At 42.2% G+C, this 20,655-nt stretch overlaps 1 protein-coding gene across 2 annotated transcripts in view; it reads left to right on the plus strand.

The window, feature by feature from the left end:
* The window catches only part of PREP (prolyl endopeptidase), a 133,324-nt gene extending 113,089 nt beyond the window's left edge, over positions 1 to 20,235 (plus strand). The window contains exons 11-16 of one of the 2 annotated variants that reach the window (XR_009690994.1): positions 1,369 to 1,505; positions 2,519 to 2,613; positions 5,820 to 5,951; positions 11,169 to 11,281; positions 15,537 to 15,693; positions 19,485 to 19,624. Coding sequence is in view for 1 of the 2 variants with exons in the window: in XM_061132020.1 (XP_060988003.1) it covers positions 1,369 to 1,505; positions 2,519 to 2,613; positions 5,820 to 5,951; positions 15,537 to 15,693; positions 19,485 to 19,779 (816 nt within the window). In the remaining variant the exon portion in view is untranslated. Of the gene's footprint in view, positions 1 to 1,368; positions 1,506 to 2,518; positions 2,614 to 5,819; positions 5,952 to 11,168; positions 11,282 to 15,536; positions 15,694 to 19,484 lie in introns of both variants that reach the window. The other variant, XM_061132020.1, reaches the window with a different exon arrangement.
* The last annotated feature ends 420 nt before the right edge of the window (positions 20,236 to 20,655 follow it).

Genomic DNA, 20,655 nt, shown 5'->3' on the forward strand with positions numbered 1-20,655 from the left:
TAGGGCGTTATCCCAGTCCATCTCTTGTTCCTCTGCATTTTCTTGTCCTGCCCACACAGTTACTTTCTATCAGTGGCTGCTACCTGGCACTCAGTAACTTTAAATAAGACTCTGTCCCGTTGAATGATTTTGAACTCTGCAGTATATTCTCCATGATTCCTTAATGACCAAATTGATGTACTCTCAGTATTTCTCTCCAAAGTCAGAAGCAAATGCTTGTAATACTGTTTCTTGGTAGGTTTCAAAATAACGACCAGACTTGCAGGCATTAACTGTGACCCTGTAGTGCCTTTCTCCAAATCTGCCTCGACTTCCCCTGCCCACCCCTCACTGTTTATTTCCAAGGACTTTGTGGCAACTTTCTGCAGTAGAACTGCTACCTTAAAAAGCTTTGGATAGAATATGGCTCCAAGTCACAGTGACTGTAGACATTTGTGTCTTTGACTATGAAGTTATTAGAAAGATGTTTCTAAGCTGGGGCACTTTACAGGTGTCATCTGGGATAAAGACACCGTGTTTCCCCAAAGAGAAAGCTGTTTACAGATTTTTGTCTGAAAAAAAGCCATTATCAGCTTTGGGTGACTTGGTGCTTTTTGTGTGTCTTAGCGTTTGAATAGCATTTCACGTTCTCTTGCTAATCCTTTTTCTCTTATTCCTTTTACCCAAAATGTAATGAATCTAGGAATGTTAACTGAACTTGCCTGAGTATGTCCAGATTCAGGGCGGTTTGGTGAGCCTTCATTATCAATACTGGAGAAAGTGTCATTGTTTAATCAAGACAATAGGATTTCTGGGTTGTTCCTCATCTACTCGATAAAGCTCACACGCATTTTGTTGTTGCTAACATTCATTTTTCTATGTTCAACTACTAAATAAAGAGTTGAGTGTCTTAACATTTAAAGAGGAAGTTGAACATAAACTGTCTCTCCTAGAGAAATTGTCTTTCTCAATCAGACTGTTTGATAGAAGAGCCAAATCTGACTTTCCAGTGCTTGGAGGGATGCTCAGGAGCAGAGAACTGAGTGCCTTTTCTCTTAGTTGGGCCTCATGGAGACCCTAAGAGGTGGGCATGACAGCCACATTTTAGGGATAAAGAAATAAGGCTGAGAACAGACAACTTGCCGGGCGTCACCTAGCTTTTGATAGTGAATAAGAATTCAAAGTCAAGTCTGCCTGAGTTCACTACTCCACCCTGTCTCCATAAAAACTGAAATATGCTTTGTCATCACCTAGCCCTTTAGTGGTACTGGATTTTCACTGTGCCACTCTGCGTCTTAAAGAATTTGCTACCTACTTTTCCCATGTAAAAGCATTCAAGTGCTTCCTCAGGAATGTGAAATCTAACTACTCTGCTTTCTTTTGCTCTAGATTTTCTACCCTAGCAAGGATGGCACAAAGATTCCGATGTTCATCGTGCATAAAAAGGGCATAAAATTGGATGGCTCTCACCCTGCCTTCCTATACGGCTACGGTGGCTTCAACATATCTATCACACCCAACTACAGGTAAGCGTGGCACCTCTGCGTATCTGATCTTCTCCAAACAGTAGGAGAAGCCAGAGGCTGGTCTAGACTGTGTCTGCACCTGAACCCCCTTCCCTTGGTCCCCACAGATCTTGTCTTTGTTCTTTGCGTGTGTTTATTAAGCCTGTTCTGTGTTGGGAATTGAGATGAGTAAGGAAGTGTACTTACACGTTTTCTTTTCTGAGCCAGTGGATGTGCTGGTAGTTTCAGCAGAGACCATCCAAGGTGTAGGAAAAATGTTGGAGGAAAGACCACATGAGTGTCTGAAGATCACCTTCCTCTGATCTTCAGCATCCAGAAAGTTAGCACCCAGACCATCCGGAGCCTTGGGCTGCCGAAGCCTGTCATTTCCCCAGTTACTGAAAGAAAGAATGATAAAATTTCAGAGAGAGTTTTCAAAGCAAAATTAATTTCAGTTACAGCAAGCAGAGAAATAACCTCAGTACTAATACTGTTAGGGCCAGTGGAAAGAGGAGGAGGAAAACAAAATCTAAATTTTGTAAAGAAGCTCTGTGCTACAGTTTCTTCTGTTTATTTCTAGAAAACATCCTGCAGCCCTGGGCACTCCGTTCTTGTTTTCTGGTTCTGTGTCCTTGATCTCCTCTGTCTCTCTCACACCTAGTTTACCATGTAAATCTCTGGAAAACCTGTGTAAAATTCATACGTCAGAAAGAGCTTGCTTTCTTTTTTCCAACTTAATTTGGAGACAGATACTGGATGTTCACACCAGGGCTGCGTCAGGTGACCGGGCAGTGTTTTGTTGCCGAGACAGCTGTTCAAAGTGAGGTATACTGAATGCTCGTGCAAATGTCTGAGCTTTGCAGTTCATCAGTCAGAAGTTTTACATTACTTGCTTTAAGTGAACTATGTAAGCACTGGGCTCCCGTTTGGGTGATCCCACGTGTGGAGTGTCTTCAGGGGTACGTGTGGTGGAGGGAGACGGCGCGCTCCTCGCCGGGCACTTCCGGATGGTTAACCTTTCCACCATCTCTCAGCGTGTCCAGGCTCATCTTCGTGAGACACATGGGTGGCGTCCTTGCAGTTGCCAACATCAGAGGAGGTGGCGAATATGGAGAGACGTGGCATAAAGGTGAGGCACGTTCTCTGCAGAAACACAAACATGGCACAGTCTGAGCCGAGGTGTTAGGAGCCGAAGAGATAAGACAGATGAAAAATAAGGATGCTTCCAGACACACTGCTGGCAGTATCCCCGCCTTTCCAAATTGAAACTGTAGTTTCAGTGTCTGTTTAAATTAACAGCTCAGTCTTTTCACATTTTCCTTGGCAGTCTATTTTAATGAAGTACATATTTTTCAGAAGCATCCCCTTCATACCATAATCAATTTTTTTAGCAATATATGGGGTACATTTTTATCTATCACTGTCAGAAGTGAGTCTGGGGGATAACTTTTGGTATTTATTGTGTCCTCTGTTAGCCAGATAATGCTAAACAGTGAAAGTCATGCTCTCTTAAAGCAGACTGCAAAACCAGGTTATTTTCTCGTAAGAGAAACGATCTCTCCAAAATAGAGCTTTCCTAGTCCCAGTTTGGGCATCTTTTGGTTGTTTTCTCCAAGTTTTCCAACACTGCTAACAAATAGCATCCCTCCTAGCATTACTGTTGGGACTCTCATGTGCAGGTTTTATTAAACACAACACAGTTGTTATTCTTTTCTGGTTTTAATCACTCAGTCTCTGTCCTCCTGAGGCATTTATTCTAGTTGCTTGAGGAAATTAAAAACATTAATGGCAGTCTTATTTTTAAAGCCCTGTCTTTTCCTTTTCTCTCTATATGGAGCATGCCCTGTCTCCCAGGCTTTTGTATATCTGAAATGTATAGACGAGTCAATAACTTGAAGAAGATGCTCTTCCCTTACCTTATTCCTATGTTTGCGGGAGGCACCTTCACTCCCACCAGCTCCCTGCTTCTCCCCTCTCGACATCAGCCATCATGTAGAAGACAGTCTGCAGGCCTCGGGGCAGACCCCATTGCCTGGGCTTGATTGGGCAGCACCAGGCGAGGGGGCCCTTCTTCCACCAGAAGAGCATCCAAGACCACCCTTCAGATCCATAAACCCACTTGTTCTTCTCTGCCTCCTGAGGCCAAAGGCTCTGGTGTGCTGCATCAAATCAGCTCAACAAAGATGAGGGTAGATCTGTAAAGAGAATTCTTCCTAAGTAACTATTAGGTGTCAGGAGTCAGGAAAGGCCCAGAACTGACCCCTAGGTCTTCAGCATGCACCCCCAAGGACCAATCTTAGACAGCAAAACTACTTGAGCATCTTAGCAAGAGTGAATGTCCCCAGTGAACACATGGGGCCCCAGCCATTGTTGGGCCAACTGCTGCCAGGTATCATCCCTGAAGGCTTTATTGATTGTCATTGTATTTGAAACAGCATAGAATTTATTGTATAATTTTGACTTGGACCTGATATTAGAGTTTAATTACCCTAAAATCATACTGTGAAACTGTGATATTAAGAGATGACTAAGAAAATGAGAATAAAAATAAAATTTCAACATACTATATGTTTGATTTACATCCAAAACCAACATGCTGAGTCTGGAGCCCTTGATTCACCCGATTTTCTGGTTTAAAAATTTTCATCTTCACACTTAAATACCCACCTGCATGGACTTCTGACACTTCAAAGGACCCAAGTCCTTCACCATAAAATTCTTCTGTTCCTTAGGTGGTCCACTGATCTCTGATAGGGAAGAGTGCCCTCCCTTGGTCTTGGTCAACTTTCTCATCTCTGTATTAAATATAACCAAGTTATTTTCCAAAAGCCTTGGGGGGAGGGAAGTTTGCAGCTTGATTGAAGCTGAAAGTTGCTTACCTGTGTTTAGACTGATCATAGACTTTCTCCCAATTTAGGCAGCGAAAGGACCCCAAATGGACCTTTTCAGTTAGACCCTGTCATATTGAACATTGATAAATATAGATTCCATTCTGTTAATTGAGTTTTAAAATCTAATGCCCTTTAAAAAATATAGTCATATACCCAAAATTATATTATTCCTGGAAACTAAGTTATCCTAGCCATTCTAATTCAATTAAAATCTTAATAACATTTGTTTTGATATGAAAAAATTTCTTCAGTAGTACTGCTTCATCCTTAATTCAATTTCTGCAAAAATGGTTATATTTAATCTCAAATATCTAATCAGATCTATGTCTGCTTTTTGTTCATTTCATAGGCAGTTATTTCAGGTACCCATTCCTTTGAGAGCATGACTTTGACTTTTGGCCTGTATTTTTAGATATTCTAAGACCTTCCAGGTGTTCCTCTCTTGATGGGTTCATTTGACTATGAGAAAGCTGAGATTCTCTGGGGAGATCTTTGAGATCTGTTCAGTCAAGACTAGAGAGAAAAAAAGACTAGAAAAACTAGGGACTTCCTTGGTGGACCAATGGTTAAGACTGCAGTTCTGCTGAAGCAGGGCATGCGTTCAGTCCTTGGCAGGGGAAGACCCTGCATGCTGCAGGGCCAACAAAGACTAAAACTAATAAGCTACTTTGTGCAACAACATTCCCCCACCTAATCACCTAATTCTTACTCTGTGTGTGAGTCACTCAGTCATGTCTGACTTTTTGCGACCCTATGGACTATAGCCTTCCAGGCTCCTCTCTACGTGGGGTTCTCCAGGCAAGAATACTGGAGTGGGTTGCCATTCCCTTCTCCAAATTCCTACTTAAGTTCTTGAATAAATAGCTGAGGGCAAAATCAGAGAGCTTTAGTTCTCAAAATCACTTACCCATCTCAAAGTCCTGCAGAGAGGAGAGGTGAGACATGAGCCCGTCTGTGCAGAGCACCTTCATCTTCCCAGGAAAGAGGCAGTGAGCTCACCTCCATCGTCACATTCTCTGTGGAGCCCACGGAGGACTCAGTTCTGCTCCAGGTCATGTGTCAGTCAGTCCACCTCCTCCCAGGACACAAGTTCGTGTTGATGACATGCTTTCTCATTTTTATTCTCATGGTTGTCTGACATCATAACAGATCATCTCTTCCCTTTGGGGCATTTGTCTTTTAAGTTCTAAGAGGTTTTAGAAAAATGCAAAGGCACCATATGGATGAGCAGTTGTGGTACTGATGATGGATTTCTGTAGTGCATACATTGAGGCATTTTTCTAAATGTAGTGTTAGCTCATTGTGTTTAAGTTGATCACTAGTTGAAACTATGCCTTATCATCATTTGAATTCCTCTTAGGTTAAAATGTTCTTGTTGATTTTTCTTTTTTTGTTTTTTTAGTATTTTGTTAATTAACTTACCTTTCACTTTGGCACATTACAGGTGGCATCTTGGCCAACAAACAAAACTGCTTTGATGACTTTCAGTGTGCTGCTGAATATCTTATCAAGGAAGGTTACACGTCTCCCAAGAGGCTGACTATTAATGGAGGTTCAAATGGAGGCCTCTTAGTAGGTGAGAACTGGGTTTATTCATCGTACTTTACTAGTTAACTCTTAGAGTTTTCAGATACTCTAACTTTGGGCTCATGGATGGTAGCAGTGGTACAGAAAAAGCAAAACCTGTTTGTATTTGGGTCTAATAACATATGAAGACACAGCTACTGACTCGGCTCATCAGAGCCTGATGAGCTCTCCTCCTCCCTGTTCTGCACTCTTCTGGACCACAGTTCTCACCCTTCCCTCCCCTGGGTGGGACTCCCTTCCCACAGACCAAGCCCACAAGTCTCTCGAGTTCAGGCAGCACAGGACTGAACCAAGTAACACTCCTCTGACTGTGCTAGCCACCTGTGATCACTAGGTGTAAATACTTGTTGAATACCTAACGCCATGGGATGCTAAACGCTGTAGGTGCAGAGAACGAAGTCATAAAGGAAAATGAGGTCCATGCAAAGACGGATCCACAGCTTAAAAGCAACAAAATAGCCACAGGCATAGTTCACCTGCTGAGCACCTGTGTGCCAGGCCCAGTGCCGAGCCCTTGACGGGCATGCAGCCTGGGAGATGGGGCTCTGAGAGGTCGAGAAGCTTGCTAGTGTGGTGGTGATGCTGGGGCCGATGATTAGCACCATGGTTGTAGATTCTGCTCTTTTAACCTCTCTGTGGCACTGCCTCTAAGTAGATTTTCCTATTTTTTGGTAGTTTTAATGAAATTTTACTTTGCTTTTGTCTCTCGGCAGTACTTAACATTGCAGTGGACATTTATAGTGGGCCTGCACTCTGCTTGCTGGGTCCCATCTCCAGTGTCACCAGGAGACGAGGGGCCATTTTACAAATGTAGATTAGCATAAAGAGACTCAGCCTAAAAAGCACATGTGACAGTTTTCAGCTTTCAATTCTGTTCCCAGGGGATTTTGACATTCCCTGTTTCCTTGTGTTTGAAATATACTAACTCGTGTCAAAACTTGAATTCCTTCCCTTACTTTTCTACCCCTTACTTTTTTACCCCAATAGAATATAGACTTGGAAAAAAAAAACATTTTCCCATGGAGGTAAAATGTCTATGTCCAAGATAATTTGTTTAAATTTGGAAAGGGTAGAGATGTGGCCAAGATGGCGAGCCTTTGAGCTCACCTTCTTCCATGGGCACACCAAAATTAACAACTATTTACAGAACAACTACGAGAACAACCTGAAGACTAACAGACGAACAGATTTTCTATAGCTGAAGATACAAAGAAGGAACCTCAATGATATGGGTAAGGAGGGGCAGATGCATAGTATAGGCAAGACCTACAGCCTCAGGCAGGCAGCCCACAAATGGAAGGATATTCACAACTGCAGGATAATCCTTCCGAAAGAGAGAGAGGTTCAAGACCCCACAGCAGGCTCCCCAGTCCAGAGATCCCTCACCAGGAAGACAAGCCCCCAGAACACCTGCCTCTGATCTTCCTTTCAGGAGAGCGAGAGGGCTGTGGGAGATGGAGACTCCACTCTTAGAGTGCACACAAAATCTCACATGCTCCGAGTCCCGGCTTATGGGCAGTGATTTGAAAGGAGCCTGGTCAAATTTGCTTGCTAATCTGGGAGAGCCTCCCAGAGGGGCAGGAGGCAACTGGGACTCCTAGCGGGGACACAGATGCTGGGGGGCAACCATTTGGGGGAACCTAATGTACCACAAGGATGCTGGTGCTGAGAAGCACCATTCTGGAGTCCCCCCTCTGGCTACCATCAGCACTCTACCCACCGGCAGACTGGCACCAGCTCTGCCCATGCACAGACAGGCCTGGCCTGCCAGCATACCGAAAGTAGTTGGCCCTGCCACCACAGAAGGGCCATGCACCCCTACACCACGTGGGGGTCACCACACGGGAGTCTGCTGCTGTGATAGGACGTCAGCTGCATGGGGGTCTCAGAACACATAACCAACCCACCTCATACACAAACACAGAGTTAGGCAAAATGAAAAGACAGAGCTATGTTCTAAACCAAGGAGGCAAGCTAAAACCCCTAGAAGAAGAACTAAGCAAAGTGGAGATAAGCAATCTTATCCAATAAAGAGCTCAAGGTAATGATCATAAAGATGCTCCACAAACTCAGGGGAAGAATGGATGGACATGGTGTGAAGTTTAACAGAGTTAGAAAATAAAAAGAAGAGGTGAAGAGTACAATAACTGAAATAAAAGAATATATACATACTAGTAAGAATCACGGAGAAGGCAATGGCACTCCACTCCAGTACTCTTGCCTGGAAAATCCCATGGACGAAGGAGCCTGGTAGGCTTCAGTCCAAGGGGTCGTATAGAGTTGGACACGACTGAGCGGCTTCGCTTTCACTTTTCACTTTCATGCATCGGAGAAGGAAATGGCAGCCCACTCCAGTGTTCTTCCCTGGAGAATCCCAGGGATGGGGGAGCCTGGTGGGCTGCCGTCTATGGGGTCGCACAGAGTTGGACACGACTGAAGTGACTTAGCATCAGCGGCAGCAGCAGCAAGAATCAACAGTAGATTAGATGATACAGAGGAATGGATCAGAGACCTGGAAAACAGAATAATGAAAATCATACAAGCTGAACAGAAAAAACAGTTCTAAAAAAATGAAAACTTCAAAAACAAACTTACAGTTACTACAGGGAGAAGGGGAAGTAGGGATAAGTTAGGAGTGTGGGATTAACAAAGACACACTACTATATATAAAATAATCAGCAAGGACCTACTGTATAGCACAGGGAACATACATTCTATAATAACCTATGTGGAAAAGAATCTGAAAAAGAATGGATATGTGCATATGTATATATGAATCACTTTGCTGTATACCTAAAACACACACAGCATTGTAAATTAACTATAGTATAAAATAAAATTTTAAAAACATATTTATGCACCCAACATAGAAGTACCTAAATGTATAAGCAAATATTGATGACATAAAGGGAGAAACCAAGAGTAAAACAATAACAGGAGACTTTAGTATTCCATTTACTTCGATGGATAGACATTCCAGACAGAAAATCATTAAGGAAATACTGACTTTAAAGATACATTAGATTAGATAGACTAAATAGATTAAGAACATTCTATCCAAAAGCATCAGAATACACATTCTTTTCAAGTGCACATGGATCATTCTCCAGGATAGATCATATGCTATGCTACTAAACACATCTGAATAAATTTAAGAAGGTTGAAATTACATCAAGCATCTTTTCCAACCACAACAGTATGAGATTAAACATCAACTACAAGGAAAAACTGCAAAAAATGAACAGAGGCTGAACAATAAGGTACTGAACAACCAGTGGGTCACTGATAAAGAGAAAATTAAGAAAATTAAAATTAGAGACAAATGAAAATGGAATCTAACCTAACACCTAAAGTGACTACAATAATAAAAATTAAAGCAGTAAAAGAGACTGAAAAACAGTACAAAAGATCGATAAAACTAAGAGCTGTTTCTTTGAGACGATGAAAAAATTTTACCAGACTTTTACCAAAACTCATCAAGAAAAACAGAGAAGGCCCAAAGAAAATCAGAGATGAAAGAGAAATCACATCCAACACCATTAAAAAATGCAAAGGATCCTAAGATACTATGAATAATTATGCATAATAATGTGGACAACCTATAAGAAATGGATAAGTTCCTAGAAACTAGCCATCTCCCAAGACTGAATCAGGAAGAAAGTCTCAACAAACCAATTACCAGTAATGAAGTTGAATCAGTAAATTAAAAAAAAAGAAAACTCCCAGCAAACAAAACGTCAGGACCAGATGTCTTCACGGGTGAATTCTATGAAACAGTTAGAGAGAAGTCAACACCTGTCTTCTCAAACTGTTCCAGAAAACTGAAGAGGAAGGAGCACTTCTGAACTCATTTTATAAGGTCAGCATCACCCTGATATAAAAACCAAAGATACCACACATAGAAAAAAGAAAATTGCAGGCCAGTATCACTCATAAACATAGATGTAAAAAGCTTCAAAGTCTTAGCTAGCCAAATTCACCAGTACATTGAAAGGATCATACACTATGATCAAGTAGGATTTATCTCAGGGATGTAAGGATGGTTCAGTATCTTTTGACAAAATTCTACATCCATTTGTGATTAAGCACTCTTAACAAAGTGGGTATAGAGGGACACATCTCAATATAATAAAGACCATGTATGACAAGTGCTAATATCATACTCAACAGTGAAAAGCCAAAAGCATTTCCTCTAATGTGAGGAACAAGAAAAGGGTCTTATTGACAAAAAAAAAAGAAAAAGAAAAGGGTCTTATTGAGACAAGAGAATCACTCACCACTCCTGTTAACATTATATTGGAAGTCCTATCCACAGCAACAGACAAGCAAAAGAAAGAAAAGTAATCCAAATTAGAAAAGGAGTAAAACTGCCACTGTTTGCAGATGACATGGTACTATATATAGGGAATCCTAAAGATGCCATCATAGAACTAATTAAGTTGCACATACAAAATCAATATATAGAAATCTGTTGCATTTCTATACCTTAACAAATTATCAAGGGAAATTAAGAAAACAATCCCATTTAAAATTGCACCAAAAACAATAAAATACCTAGTAATAAATCGAATCAAAGAGGCAAAAGACATGTACACTGAAAATTGTAAGACATGATGAAACTGAAGGTGACACAAACCAATTAAAAGATATACTATGCTCATAGATTTGAAGAGTTAATATTATTAAAATTACCCTGCTACCCAAGGCAATGTACAGAGTCAATGCAAATCCTATCAAAATATCAATGGCCATTTTGCAGAATTAGAACAAATAAGAAGCACAAAAGACCCTAAATAGCCAAAACAATTTTGAAAAAGATGAACAAAGCTAGAGGTATCATGCTCATTGATTTCAAACTGTACTGCAAGTTCTAGTTACCAAAACAATATGGTACTGGCATAGAAACAGACATAAAGGTCAATGTAACAAAATAGAGAACCCCAAAATAAACCCACATATACGGTAAACCCACAACAAAGGAAGGAAGAATACACAGTGGGAAAACGGTAGCCTTGTCAATAAATGGTGTTGGGAAAACTAGACAGTTTCATGCAAAAGAGTCAAACTGGACTACTTTCTTGCATCGTATATGAAAATAAACTCAAAAAAATATTTATAAAAACTGAAGCCATAAAACCCCTTGAAGAAACCATAAACAGTACACTGAATTGGTCTTCATGAAATTTTTTTGGATATGTCTCCTCAGGCAAGGGAAACAAAAGCAGAACAAACAAATGGGACTGTAGCAACCTAATAAGCTTTTGCACAGCGAAGAAAACTACCAACAAAATGAAAAGGCAGCCTACTGAACCTGAGAAGGTATTTACAGACAATGTATCTGCTAAGAGCTTCATGTCCAAAATAGCCTAAGAACCCATACAACTCAACATCAAAAACAAATAGTTAACAATGAGCAGAGGGCCTAAATAGACATTTTCCCGGAGAAGATATACTTATGGCCAATAGACACGTGAAAATATGCTCAGGGTTACTAATCACCAAGGAAATGCAAATCAAAACCACAATGAGACACCATCTCACACTGTCAATAGGGCTAGTATCAAAAGGACAACAAATAATAAGTGTTGACAAGGATGCAGTAAAAGGAAACCCTCATGCACGCGTGGGACTGTAAACTGTTCTCCACTATACAGAACAGTATGAAGGTTCCTTAAAAAGTAAAAATAGAACAACTATGATTCAGCAGTTCCATTTCTGGGTAATTTTTTTTCAAATAAGTCAAAACCACTAATTCAAAAAGATACGTACCCCTATGTCCATTCTAGTATTATTTACAATGGCTAAGATATGAAAGCAACCTAAGTGTCCATTAATAAATTAATGGATAAAAAAGATTTATAAGTATAATATACAAACAGTGGAATATTACTCAGCCATAGAAAAGAATGAAATCTTGCTATTTGCAACAACATGAGTGGACCTAGAGGGTATAATAAGTAAAATAAGTCAGAGAAAGACAGTTACCATATTTCACTTATATGAGAAATGTAAAAGTACAACTGAGCAAATACAGACTAGTAATAGATACAGAAAAATTAGTGGCTGCCAGAGTGGAGTGGGATGGGAAGATGAGTGAAATAAATGAGGGCAATTGAGAGGTACAAACTCTGTGATAAAATAGCTATATACTATATAGATAGGAAATATAGTCAATAATATCTAATAACTTTGTGTGATGAGATGGTAACTAGACTTATCATGGTGATCATTTTGTGATGCATAAAAAATACCACATTGCTGTTTTACACCTGAGACTGATACACTTTATGTCGGTTATACTTCAATTTAAAGAAAAATTGAGAAAGGATATGGATAATATTCTTAAATACCAAATAACCACAAATTTATCTATTCAACAAATATGTATTGGGCAAGTGCTGGGCATTTTTCCAGATACTGGGAATATGTCAGCAAATGAAACAGACAACACCCTCACGGAGCCTTCATTCTAGTTAATTGAGGCAGGTGGCATGACGGGCCTGACCCACATCTGTGGCTCGGCACGGACAGCAAGGGAGAGTGAGGGGAGAGGTTAGGGGTGCTGGGAACCTAACCAGGCAGGACTCACAGCTGTCAGAGAGCATGGTTTACTCTGAGAAACCTTTGGGAAGGTTTTGAGCAGAGAATTAGCATATAATTTGAGTGAGTGAAGTCGCTCAGTCATGTCCGACTCTTTGCAACCCCATGGACTGCAGCACACCAGGCCTCCCTGTCCATCACCAACTCCTGGAGTTCACTCAAACTCACGTCCGTTGAGTCGGTGATGCCCACCAGGCTCCTCTATCCATAGAATTTCCCAGGCAAGAGTACTGGAGTGGGTTGCCATTTCCTCCTCCAGGGGATCTTCCCAACCCAGGGATCGAACCCGGGTCTCCCACATTGCAGGCAGACGCTTTACCGTCTGAACCACCAGGGAAACCCAGCTTCCCAGGTGCTTCCCTGGGGGCTCAGCTGGTAAAGAATCCGCCTGCAATGTGGGAGACCTGGGTTCGATCCCTGGGTTGGGAAGATCCCCCTAGAGAAAGGAAACGCTGGCTACCCACTCCAGTATTCTGGCCTGGAGAATTCCGTGGACTTTACAGTCCATGGGGTCGCAAAGAGTCAGCATATAATTTGACATGTTTAAATCAGGACCGTGGATTGATCCGTTGCTGTGTTAGGGTAGACAGAAGAGGTGAGGACAGAAAAGCAGGTCTCAGTGAGGTGCTGCTGTCTCAATGAGAGGATGGTGGCATGGACCTGGGTGTGATGATGGAAGTAGTAAGAAGTGGTCTGATTCTTAGTATATTTTGAGTTTGAGCCAACTAAATTTTCATATGAATTAAACAAGTATTAATAAAAAAGAAAGAACAACTTAGGGTGAATCTAAACTATTTAATGGGAAAAGATGTTGAAAATACCACCTGATTTTAGTAGTGGGAGAATTGTGTTGTAATTTACTGGTTCATCCAATAAGTCCATTTTTGGAGTTGTATTTCCAGGAATTGGTTTACGCCTTTTAATAAACCAGGTCCTTTATGGGACCTTCAGAGATGGAGTTTGTCCATCAAGATGCTAAAGTGCTTATTTAAAAGAACATCTTCCTGCCCCTCCCACCTCTGAGTGAGGAGGAGGAGATCTGCAGGGGTAGGACTCAGAAATCGGTATCATGAATAAGCACTGACATCTAAACTGCAGTGGGAACTGTTTCTTGCCAGAGGCAGGAAAAGTTCACATCTCTTGACTAACTCCTCGTCATGCCAGCTTTAATGTTACTTCCTCCCAAAGCCTCCCCAGTTTCATTATGCTGGCCTACACCCTTCTTCCATAGTACCCACACTTTCTCAACAGAAGTGAATGCCACACTGTAACTGCCCATTCACTTCTTTTATCTTTCCCACTAAATTATTCACTGACATATCCCCAGGCCCCATGCCTAGTGCAAGGCACATGGCAGATGTTCAATAAACATTTATTGAATTATCCAAAAAATAAATTTCTAAGTATACAAAGACGAGCATTTTTAAAACAGGACAAGAAAATATGTCAGTATCTGATAGAGCTCTGAATTGGGTCTTAGGCTCTGTTCTGCTTTGAGCTATACCTATATCAGCTGTTGCTGTTTACAACACTTCTGATGCCAAATGCAGGAAGGGGTAGGAGGGCGGGTCCCACAGCAACCAATGGTCCAACTCTCCAGACACCAACTGGGTGTCACACAATTCAGTTCCATTCTGACACTACCCAGAGTTAGCACAGACCCAAAGGACAGTCCCCGCTGCAGACACCAATCACAAGTTCTAGACCTCTCATATTTCTGATTGATGGCTATAAATTGGGGGTTCCCAGGTCCCCCTCCTCGAGTTCAATAATTTGATAGAACTCAGGAACATTCTTAGGGCTTCCCTGATAGTTCAAGTGGTAAAGAATCTGCCTGCAATGCAGGAGATCCCAGTTTGATTCCTGGGTCAGGAAGATCCACTGGAGAAGGGAAAGGCTGCCCACTCCAGTATTCTTGGGCTTCCCTGGTGGCTCAGCTGGTAAAGAATCTGCCCTCAATGCAGGAGACCTGGGTTCGATCCCTGGGTTGGGAAGATCCCCTGGAGAAGGGAAAGGCTACCCACTCCAGTATTCTGGCCTGGAGAATTCCATGGACTGTATAGTCCATGGGGTCACAAAGAGTTGGACACGACTAAGTGACTTTCACTTTCAGGAACGCTCTTACACTTGCCGGTTTGTTATAAAGGATGGAACTTGGGGACAAGCCAGAGGAGGTATGTAGCTGGGGCAGGTGCACGCCGAGCCTCCATGCCCTGTGAGTGCGCCATGGTCCCAGCACCTCCCAGTGTTCACCAGCCCGGGATCTCTCCAGACTCCATTGGTGTTCATGAAGGTTCTGTTACACAGGCTAGATTGATTAAATCAGTAGCCATGAATCACTACCTCCAGCCCCGCTCCTCTCCCCAGACGTCAGGGGAGGTACCAAAAGATCCAATCCTCCTATCACATGGTTCCTTGATCAGCCAGCCCCCATCCTGAAGCTGTCTAGGAACCCAGCAAGAGCCACCTCATTAGCATGAACTCAGATATGGTTGAGAGGGGTTAGTTATGAATTATGAAAAATACTCCTCTTACCCTGTCACTCAGGAAACTCGCAAGGGTTTTAGGAGCTCTGTTCTAGGAACCAGGGACAAAGATTAAACAGGTATTTCTTACTATGTCACAAGATCACAGGCTAGTTTTGAGACACTGCACAAGTTCGTTAATATCCTGCATCACCTGTGAAAGCAGCTAGGGATGGGAGCAGCACAGATTTTACAGAAAGTCTGAGGTTTTCATGAAGAGTTACGTATCCACTACTGATGAAAATATTCCACCCCTCGGATATATACTGGAAGCAGGGGGAAAGCTTGCAGACTCTTGGGCAAGTGATTTCTGATAGTTTCTTCCTGTGCTTTTGGGGAAAAAAGACCATCAGGATTCAGAAAACATTTAAGTGTTTTGTTCTCATTTGGGTTTGTTTATGACAGATGTTTAATGATGGACAACCTCCTTTTTCTATCTTGATTTTTAGCTACCTGTGCCAATCAGCGTCCTGACCTCTTTGGTTGCGTTATTGCCCAAGTTGGAGTAATGGACATGCTGAAGTTCCATAAATACACCATTGGTCACGCCTGGACCACTGATTATGGCTGCTCAGACAACAAACAACATTTTGAATGGCTTATCAAGTAAGGTTTTGATTCATACTGACATGTTTGTATTGCTCACGATTTGATGTCAGAATACTGAACTCAGTCAAAAGGGCATGTTTGACTGTCCCCTTCAGTATCTCATGTTTACGTGTAATTCACTGCAAAAGTAGGATATGTGATGGAGATACTTATCTGTCTTCCTAGTTCTGATCTGGTCTTGAGCAAAAATAATAAAGATGTGATGGCAGAATCCTAAAGATAGTCCCCCGGGATTCCTGTCCCCCTGGTTCTTCAATGGTTGACTGATCTGTGGACTGCTCTGCAGGGACTTTGCAGATTAAATGAAGGTTACTAATCAGCTGACCAGAGTGGAAACATTGTCCTGGATTATCAAGAGAGCCTAATCTAATGACAAGCCCTTCAAGGTAGGGCACCATCTCTGGCAAGAGTCAGGGATGCAGCAGAAAAGGAGATGAAAGAGACTGGAAGCACGAGGAGAACTTAGACCCACCACTGCCGGCTTTGAAAATGGAGGAAGGGGGCCTTTACAACCCAACATCAACCCCAACCAATAGCTGTCCAAGAAATGAGGACCTCAATCCTACAGCCTTGTGGAGCTGAATTCTGGCAACAACTGAAATGAGTCCAGAAGTAGATTTTTCCCTAGAACTTCTTAATAAGTGCCCAGCTAGCCAACACCTTGATTTCAACCTTGAGATAGTCAGAGAACCCAGTCAAACCAACTCAGACTTCTGACTTACTATGAGATAAGAAATCTGTGTGGTTTTTGTTGATACAGCAATTAAAAACTAATTTTAAAAAATGTATCATTATAACATATATATATATATATATATATATATATATATAGGATTCTTTTTCTCAGTTAAAAAAAGGAAATAGGAATATATGCAAGTACAGTTATTTTGTGCTTTCAGTATAACCACTTATGTTTGAAATTTTGTTGTTGTTTAGTTGCTAAATTGTGTCCGACTCTTTTGCAACCCCATGGACCATAGCCCTCCAGGCTCCTCTGTCCATGGGATTTCCCAGGCAAGAATACTAGAGTAGGTTGCCATGTCCTTCTCCAGGGAATTTCCCTGACCCAGGGTTGGAACCCACATCTCCTGCATTGGTAAGTGGATTCTTTACCACTGAGCCACCTGGGAAGCCCAGGTTTGAAACTACAAGTTGCATTATTGAAATATTTATATCCCTCAACCACTTTGGCGATAACAGAAAATGGCAGACATCTAGATTCTCAAGACTGTAAGCTGCATTCTTCTTTGGCTCTTGGTTCTCTTTACTTCCCACAGCAGGATCCAGGGGGATTTACCAGCAGTGTTAAGGAGCTGCCCTTGGAATAGCATCAGGAGCCTGTGTCCCATCCCAGTCTTTTCAGTCAACTATAGATTTCGATACAGTAACTTCAGTTTCTCAAGTCAGGTTTTTTCCTTCATTTGATGTGCTTTGTATGGCAGTTTCGGAGAAGGCAATGGCACCCCACTCCAGTACTCCTGCCTGGAAAATCCCATGGACGGAGGAGCCTGGTGGGCTGCAGTCTATGGGGTTGCTAAGAGTCAGACACGACTGAGCGACTTCACTTGCATTTTTCACTTTCATGCATTGGAGAAGGAAATGGCAACCCACTCCAGTGTTCTTGCCTGGAGAATCCCAGGGACGGGGGAGCCCGGTGGGCTGCCGTCTATGGGGTCACACAGAGTCAGACACGACTGAAGCGACTTTGCAGCAGCAGCAGTATGGCTAGTTCTCCACTTAGATATTTGGCTAAAATGACTTGGATTTTTTTAATTGAATACTTTCAAACTGCTAAATTCTGTTCTGTAGGAGGGGGGAAAGTGTAACTTTAAAAATATACAAGTAGCCCCACTGACACATCTGGTGAAAGCTGAATATCTGAAGGAGTCATAGTTCAAATTAACTTAGAGAAAATAGGCATTTAGGGGGCGAGGTCCCATTTATACTCAGTTGAAAAGACTGAATTAATTGTATGTTGAAGACAACAAAATATTCACTGGAACCCAATACTTCTAAAATTAATTTGAAAGCAATAAAAGAGTTCTTCATATTTTTTCTGTCAAGACATCAGTGATACTCCTATTTCAGACCTTACTTTTTCCAGCCTAGCACTCACAGGGCTACATACATGTCCTCTCATCTGCTCCCAAGTGAGCAGAGAACTGAATCCACTATACTGGAGGGGGTCCCCCCTGAACAAAGATCTAGATTTCAAAGTTTGTGAATGGCTGGGATAAATAAAGCCTAACAGACTTTTTTTTTTTTTTCCTACAGAACTTCTCAGAATCTTTAATATATAAATGTGGTATGTGAATCTTGAGGCAGGGAGAGGTATTATTCGTAAAAAGAATTTCCAAGCTTGTTTCCCCACAGAACTAATCCTTATCTGGAGGACCAGGGTTGATCCAAAAATACTCTGAAGTGAGATCAGAAAACAGATCCATTGTCACACCCATCTTACCTATCAGGAGACTAAACCCCAGAAAGTTTTAGTCTTGACTTGGTTAACTGAGCAGAAATTTTACTATTTTTGCCTATTCACCCTAAAAAATAAAACTCTACTAAAATAGTTGATTCATTAGTACTGAACACTCTGAGAAATAAGACAGCCGTATTAAAAAAAAAAAAAAAGAAAGATAGCTGTATTGACTATGCATGAGACAGGGTGCTCGGGGCTGGTGCACTGGGATGGCCCAGAGGGATGGGATGGGGAGGGAGAGGGGAGGGGAGTTCAGGATGGGGACACATGTACACCCGTGGTGGATCCATGTCAGTGTATGGCAAAACCACTACAGTATTGTAATTAGCCTCCAATTAAAATGAATAAATTTATATTAAAAAAATTAAAAGTAAAGAAGAAATACTCAGAGATTTCTTTCACTTTACTTAATTAGCATCAAGCATTTAATCTGATTGTACTTAGTTTTTGAAAACCTTTTGTTAACTGCACATTTATCTTGTGCTTCAGACGGTTCCTCCTGCACCAACTTTCTCACCATTGGCCACAGTCAGTCTCTGCTGGACTGTGAGCCAGCAGATCAGCGGCCCAGCTCAGGTTCCCTGGTTTTCAGACAGAAACTAGGCCCGGGGGGGACCTGTGTTCTTCCTAAGACTATCAAGCTGAGATCAGAATAAAGATTTTATAGGTACCAAACAGGCAAAAAGCTGCCAGACACTGTGGATTTCAAATTCTTCAACAAAAGAAAGGCTTGCACCTATTACATCCATAGTCAGTGATTTAAAAGAACAATCAGCAAGATGGGAGTCGGGAACTAAGAGATACAAACCACTGTGTATAAAATGAATAAGCTGCAAGGATGTGCTCTACAGCTCAGGGAATAGAGCCATTATTTTATAACTTTAATTGGACTATAATCTGTAAGAATATATTGAATTACCTGAAACTAATATCGTAAATCAACTATACTTCAGTTTAAAATGTTTTCTCATGTAATAATAAACAAAGGGACAACCAGTCCACTTTGTTGCAGTGAAAAATTCAACCTGAAAAATATGAAAATATTCACCTCAAGACAGTCAGGGTGCATATAGTTTGGGTTGTTCCAGCAGCCCTGTGAGCGAGGGCCAAATAAATGACAGGGCTCCCCAGCCTCCTATAGCCCTGGCCAGTCACAGCCCACCATAATGTCTGCAGTGGTCACCCAGGGACCAGCTGGCCACAGTCCTCACTGCTGATGAATGACACAGGTCTCTGCGTGATTAACCTAGTGGACACGCAGAGCTCTCATTTTGATACCTGGCCTCATGGAAGTGCCTTTGCCTTTCAGATACTCTCCACTGCACAACGTGAAGCTGCCAGAGGCAGACGACATCCAGTACCCGTCCATGCTTCTCCTCACCGCAGACCATGATGACCGCGTGGTCCCGCTTCACTCCCTCAAGTTCATCGCCACCCTTCAGCACCTCGTGGGCCGCAGCCGGAAGCAGAACAACCCCCTGCTTATCCACGTGGACACCAAGGCGGGCCACGGGGCCGGGAAGCCCACGGCCAAAGTGATAGAAGAAGTCTCAGACATGTTTGCATTCATAGCACGCTGCCTGAACATCGACTGGATTCAGTAAATGGCATCTCTCTCTTCCTCCGCCGCCGCAGAAAACCTCAAGGGCTCTCTCACACCACTCAACCGAGAAACCACTGGGCGCAGCGCCTCCCCACATAAACACTGTTCCTGCACCCACGGCTGCAGTTGACCAGAACTGCTGCAGGAATTTTATCTTTTCTAGGCTTTTCCTTTTTAGCAGGCCCTTGGCGTTTCGTTCTCCACCCTGTGCAGGCACATGTTTTAAAAGGGGGAAAAAAAATAAAAGGCATGTTTGGATACATAGCTAATGGCAGCCAACACATTGTGAACATTAGATTGCTGAACTCAGAGGCGTAGTCGGGCATACTTCATATAGAACACCTCAGTGAAATTTGCTTCTATAACCATAACCAGTATACCTTTAAATAAATGTGAGAATTGTTCTCATGAAAAGAGACTTCTTTCCAACAATAATAAATGTTATTTAAGAATGGGAGGTTTTTTCCTGGCTCCTTTGTATTCAGCGGCAACCCCAGAACTGCCATCATTCTGCATGCATCATGTCACTTCTCTATGGGAATAAGCAGTGAAGTCAGACTGTCAGCCCTACGCTGAGGCTGAGTGCATCCACCCAGCTCCCTCGTTTGTGCTGAGGAGGCTGTTCGAGGCAGCTCGCTGGCTTATGTGTTAACCCCTCAGACAGCTGAGCCAGGCTCATCTGGTTTGGATGCTCCCTAAAAATCAGTGGACCTAGGATTATTCACCTACTTGTCTGTCAGTTTGGTTACAAAGTATTCCTGGAATTCGTAGTACGGAGGTTCATAAAACAAAGAGACCACATGAGTGAATGGTCCAAACATACATTACAATCAGAAATCTCAGCAACTGCCAAGACTTCTTACCCCATAGACCACTT

The sequence above is a fragment of the Dama dama genome, chromosome 28, assembly GCF_033118175.1.
Source record: "Dama dama isolate Ldn47 chromosome 28, ASM3311817v1, whole genome shotgun sequence".
Classification (NCBI taxonomy): domain Eukaryota; kingdom Metazoa; phylum Chordata; class Mammalia; order Artiodactyla; family Cervidae; genus Dama; species Dama dama.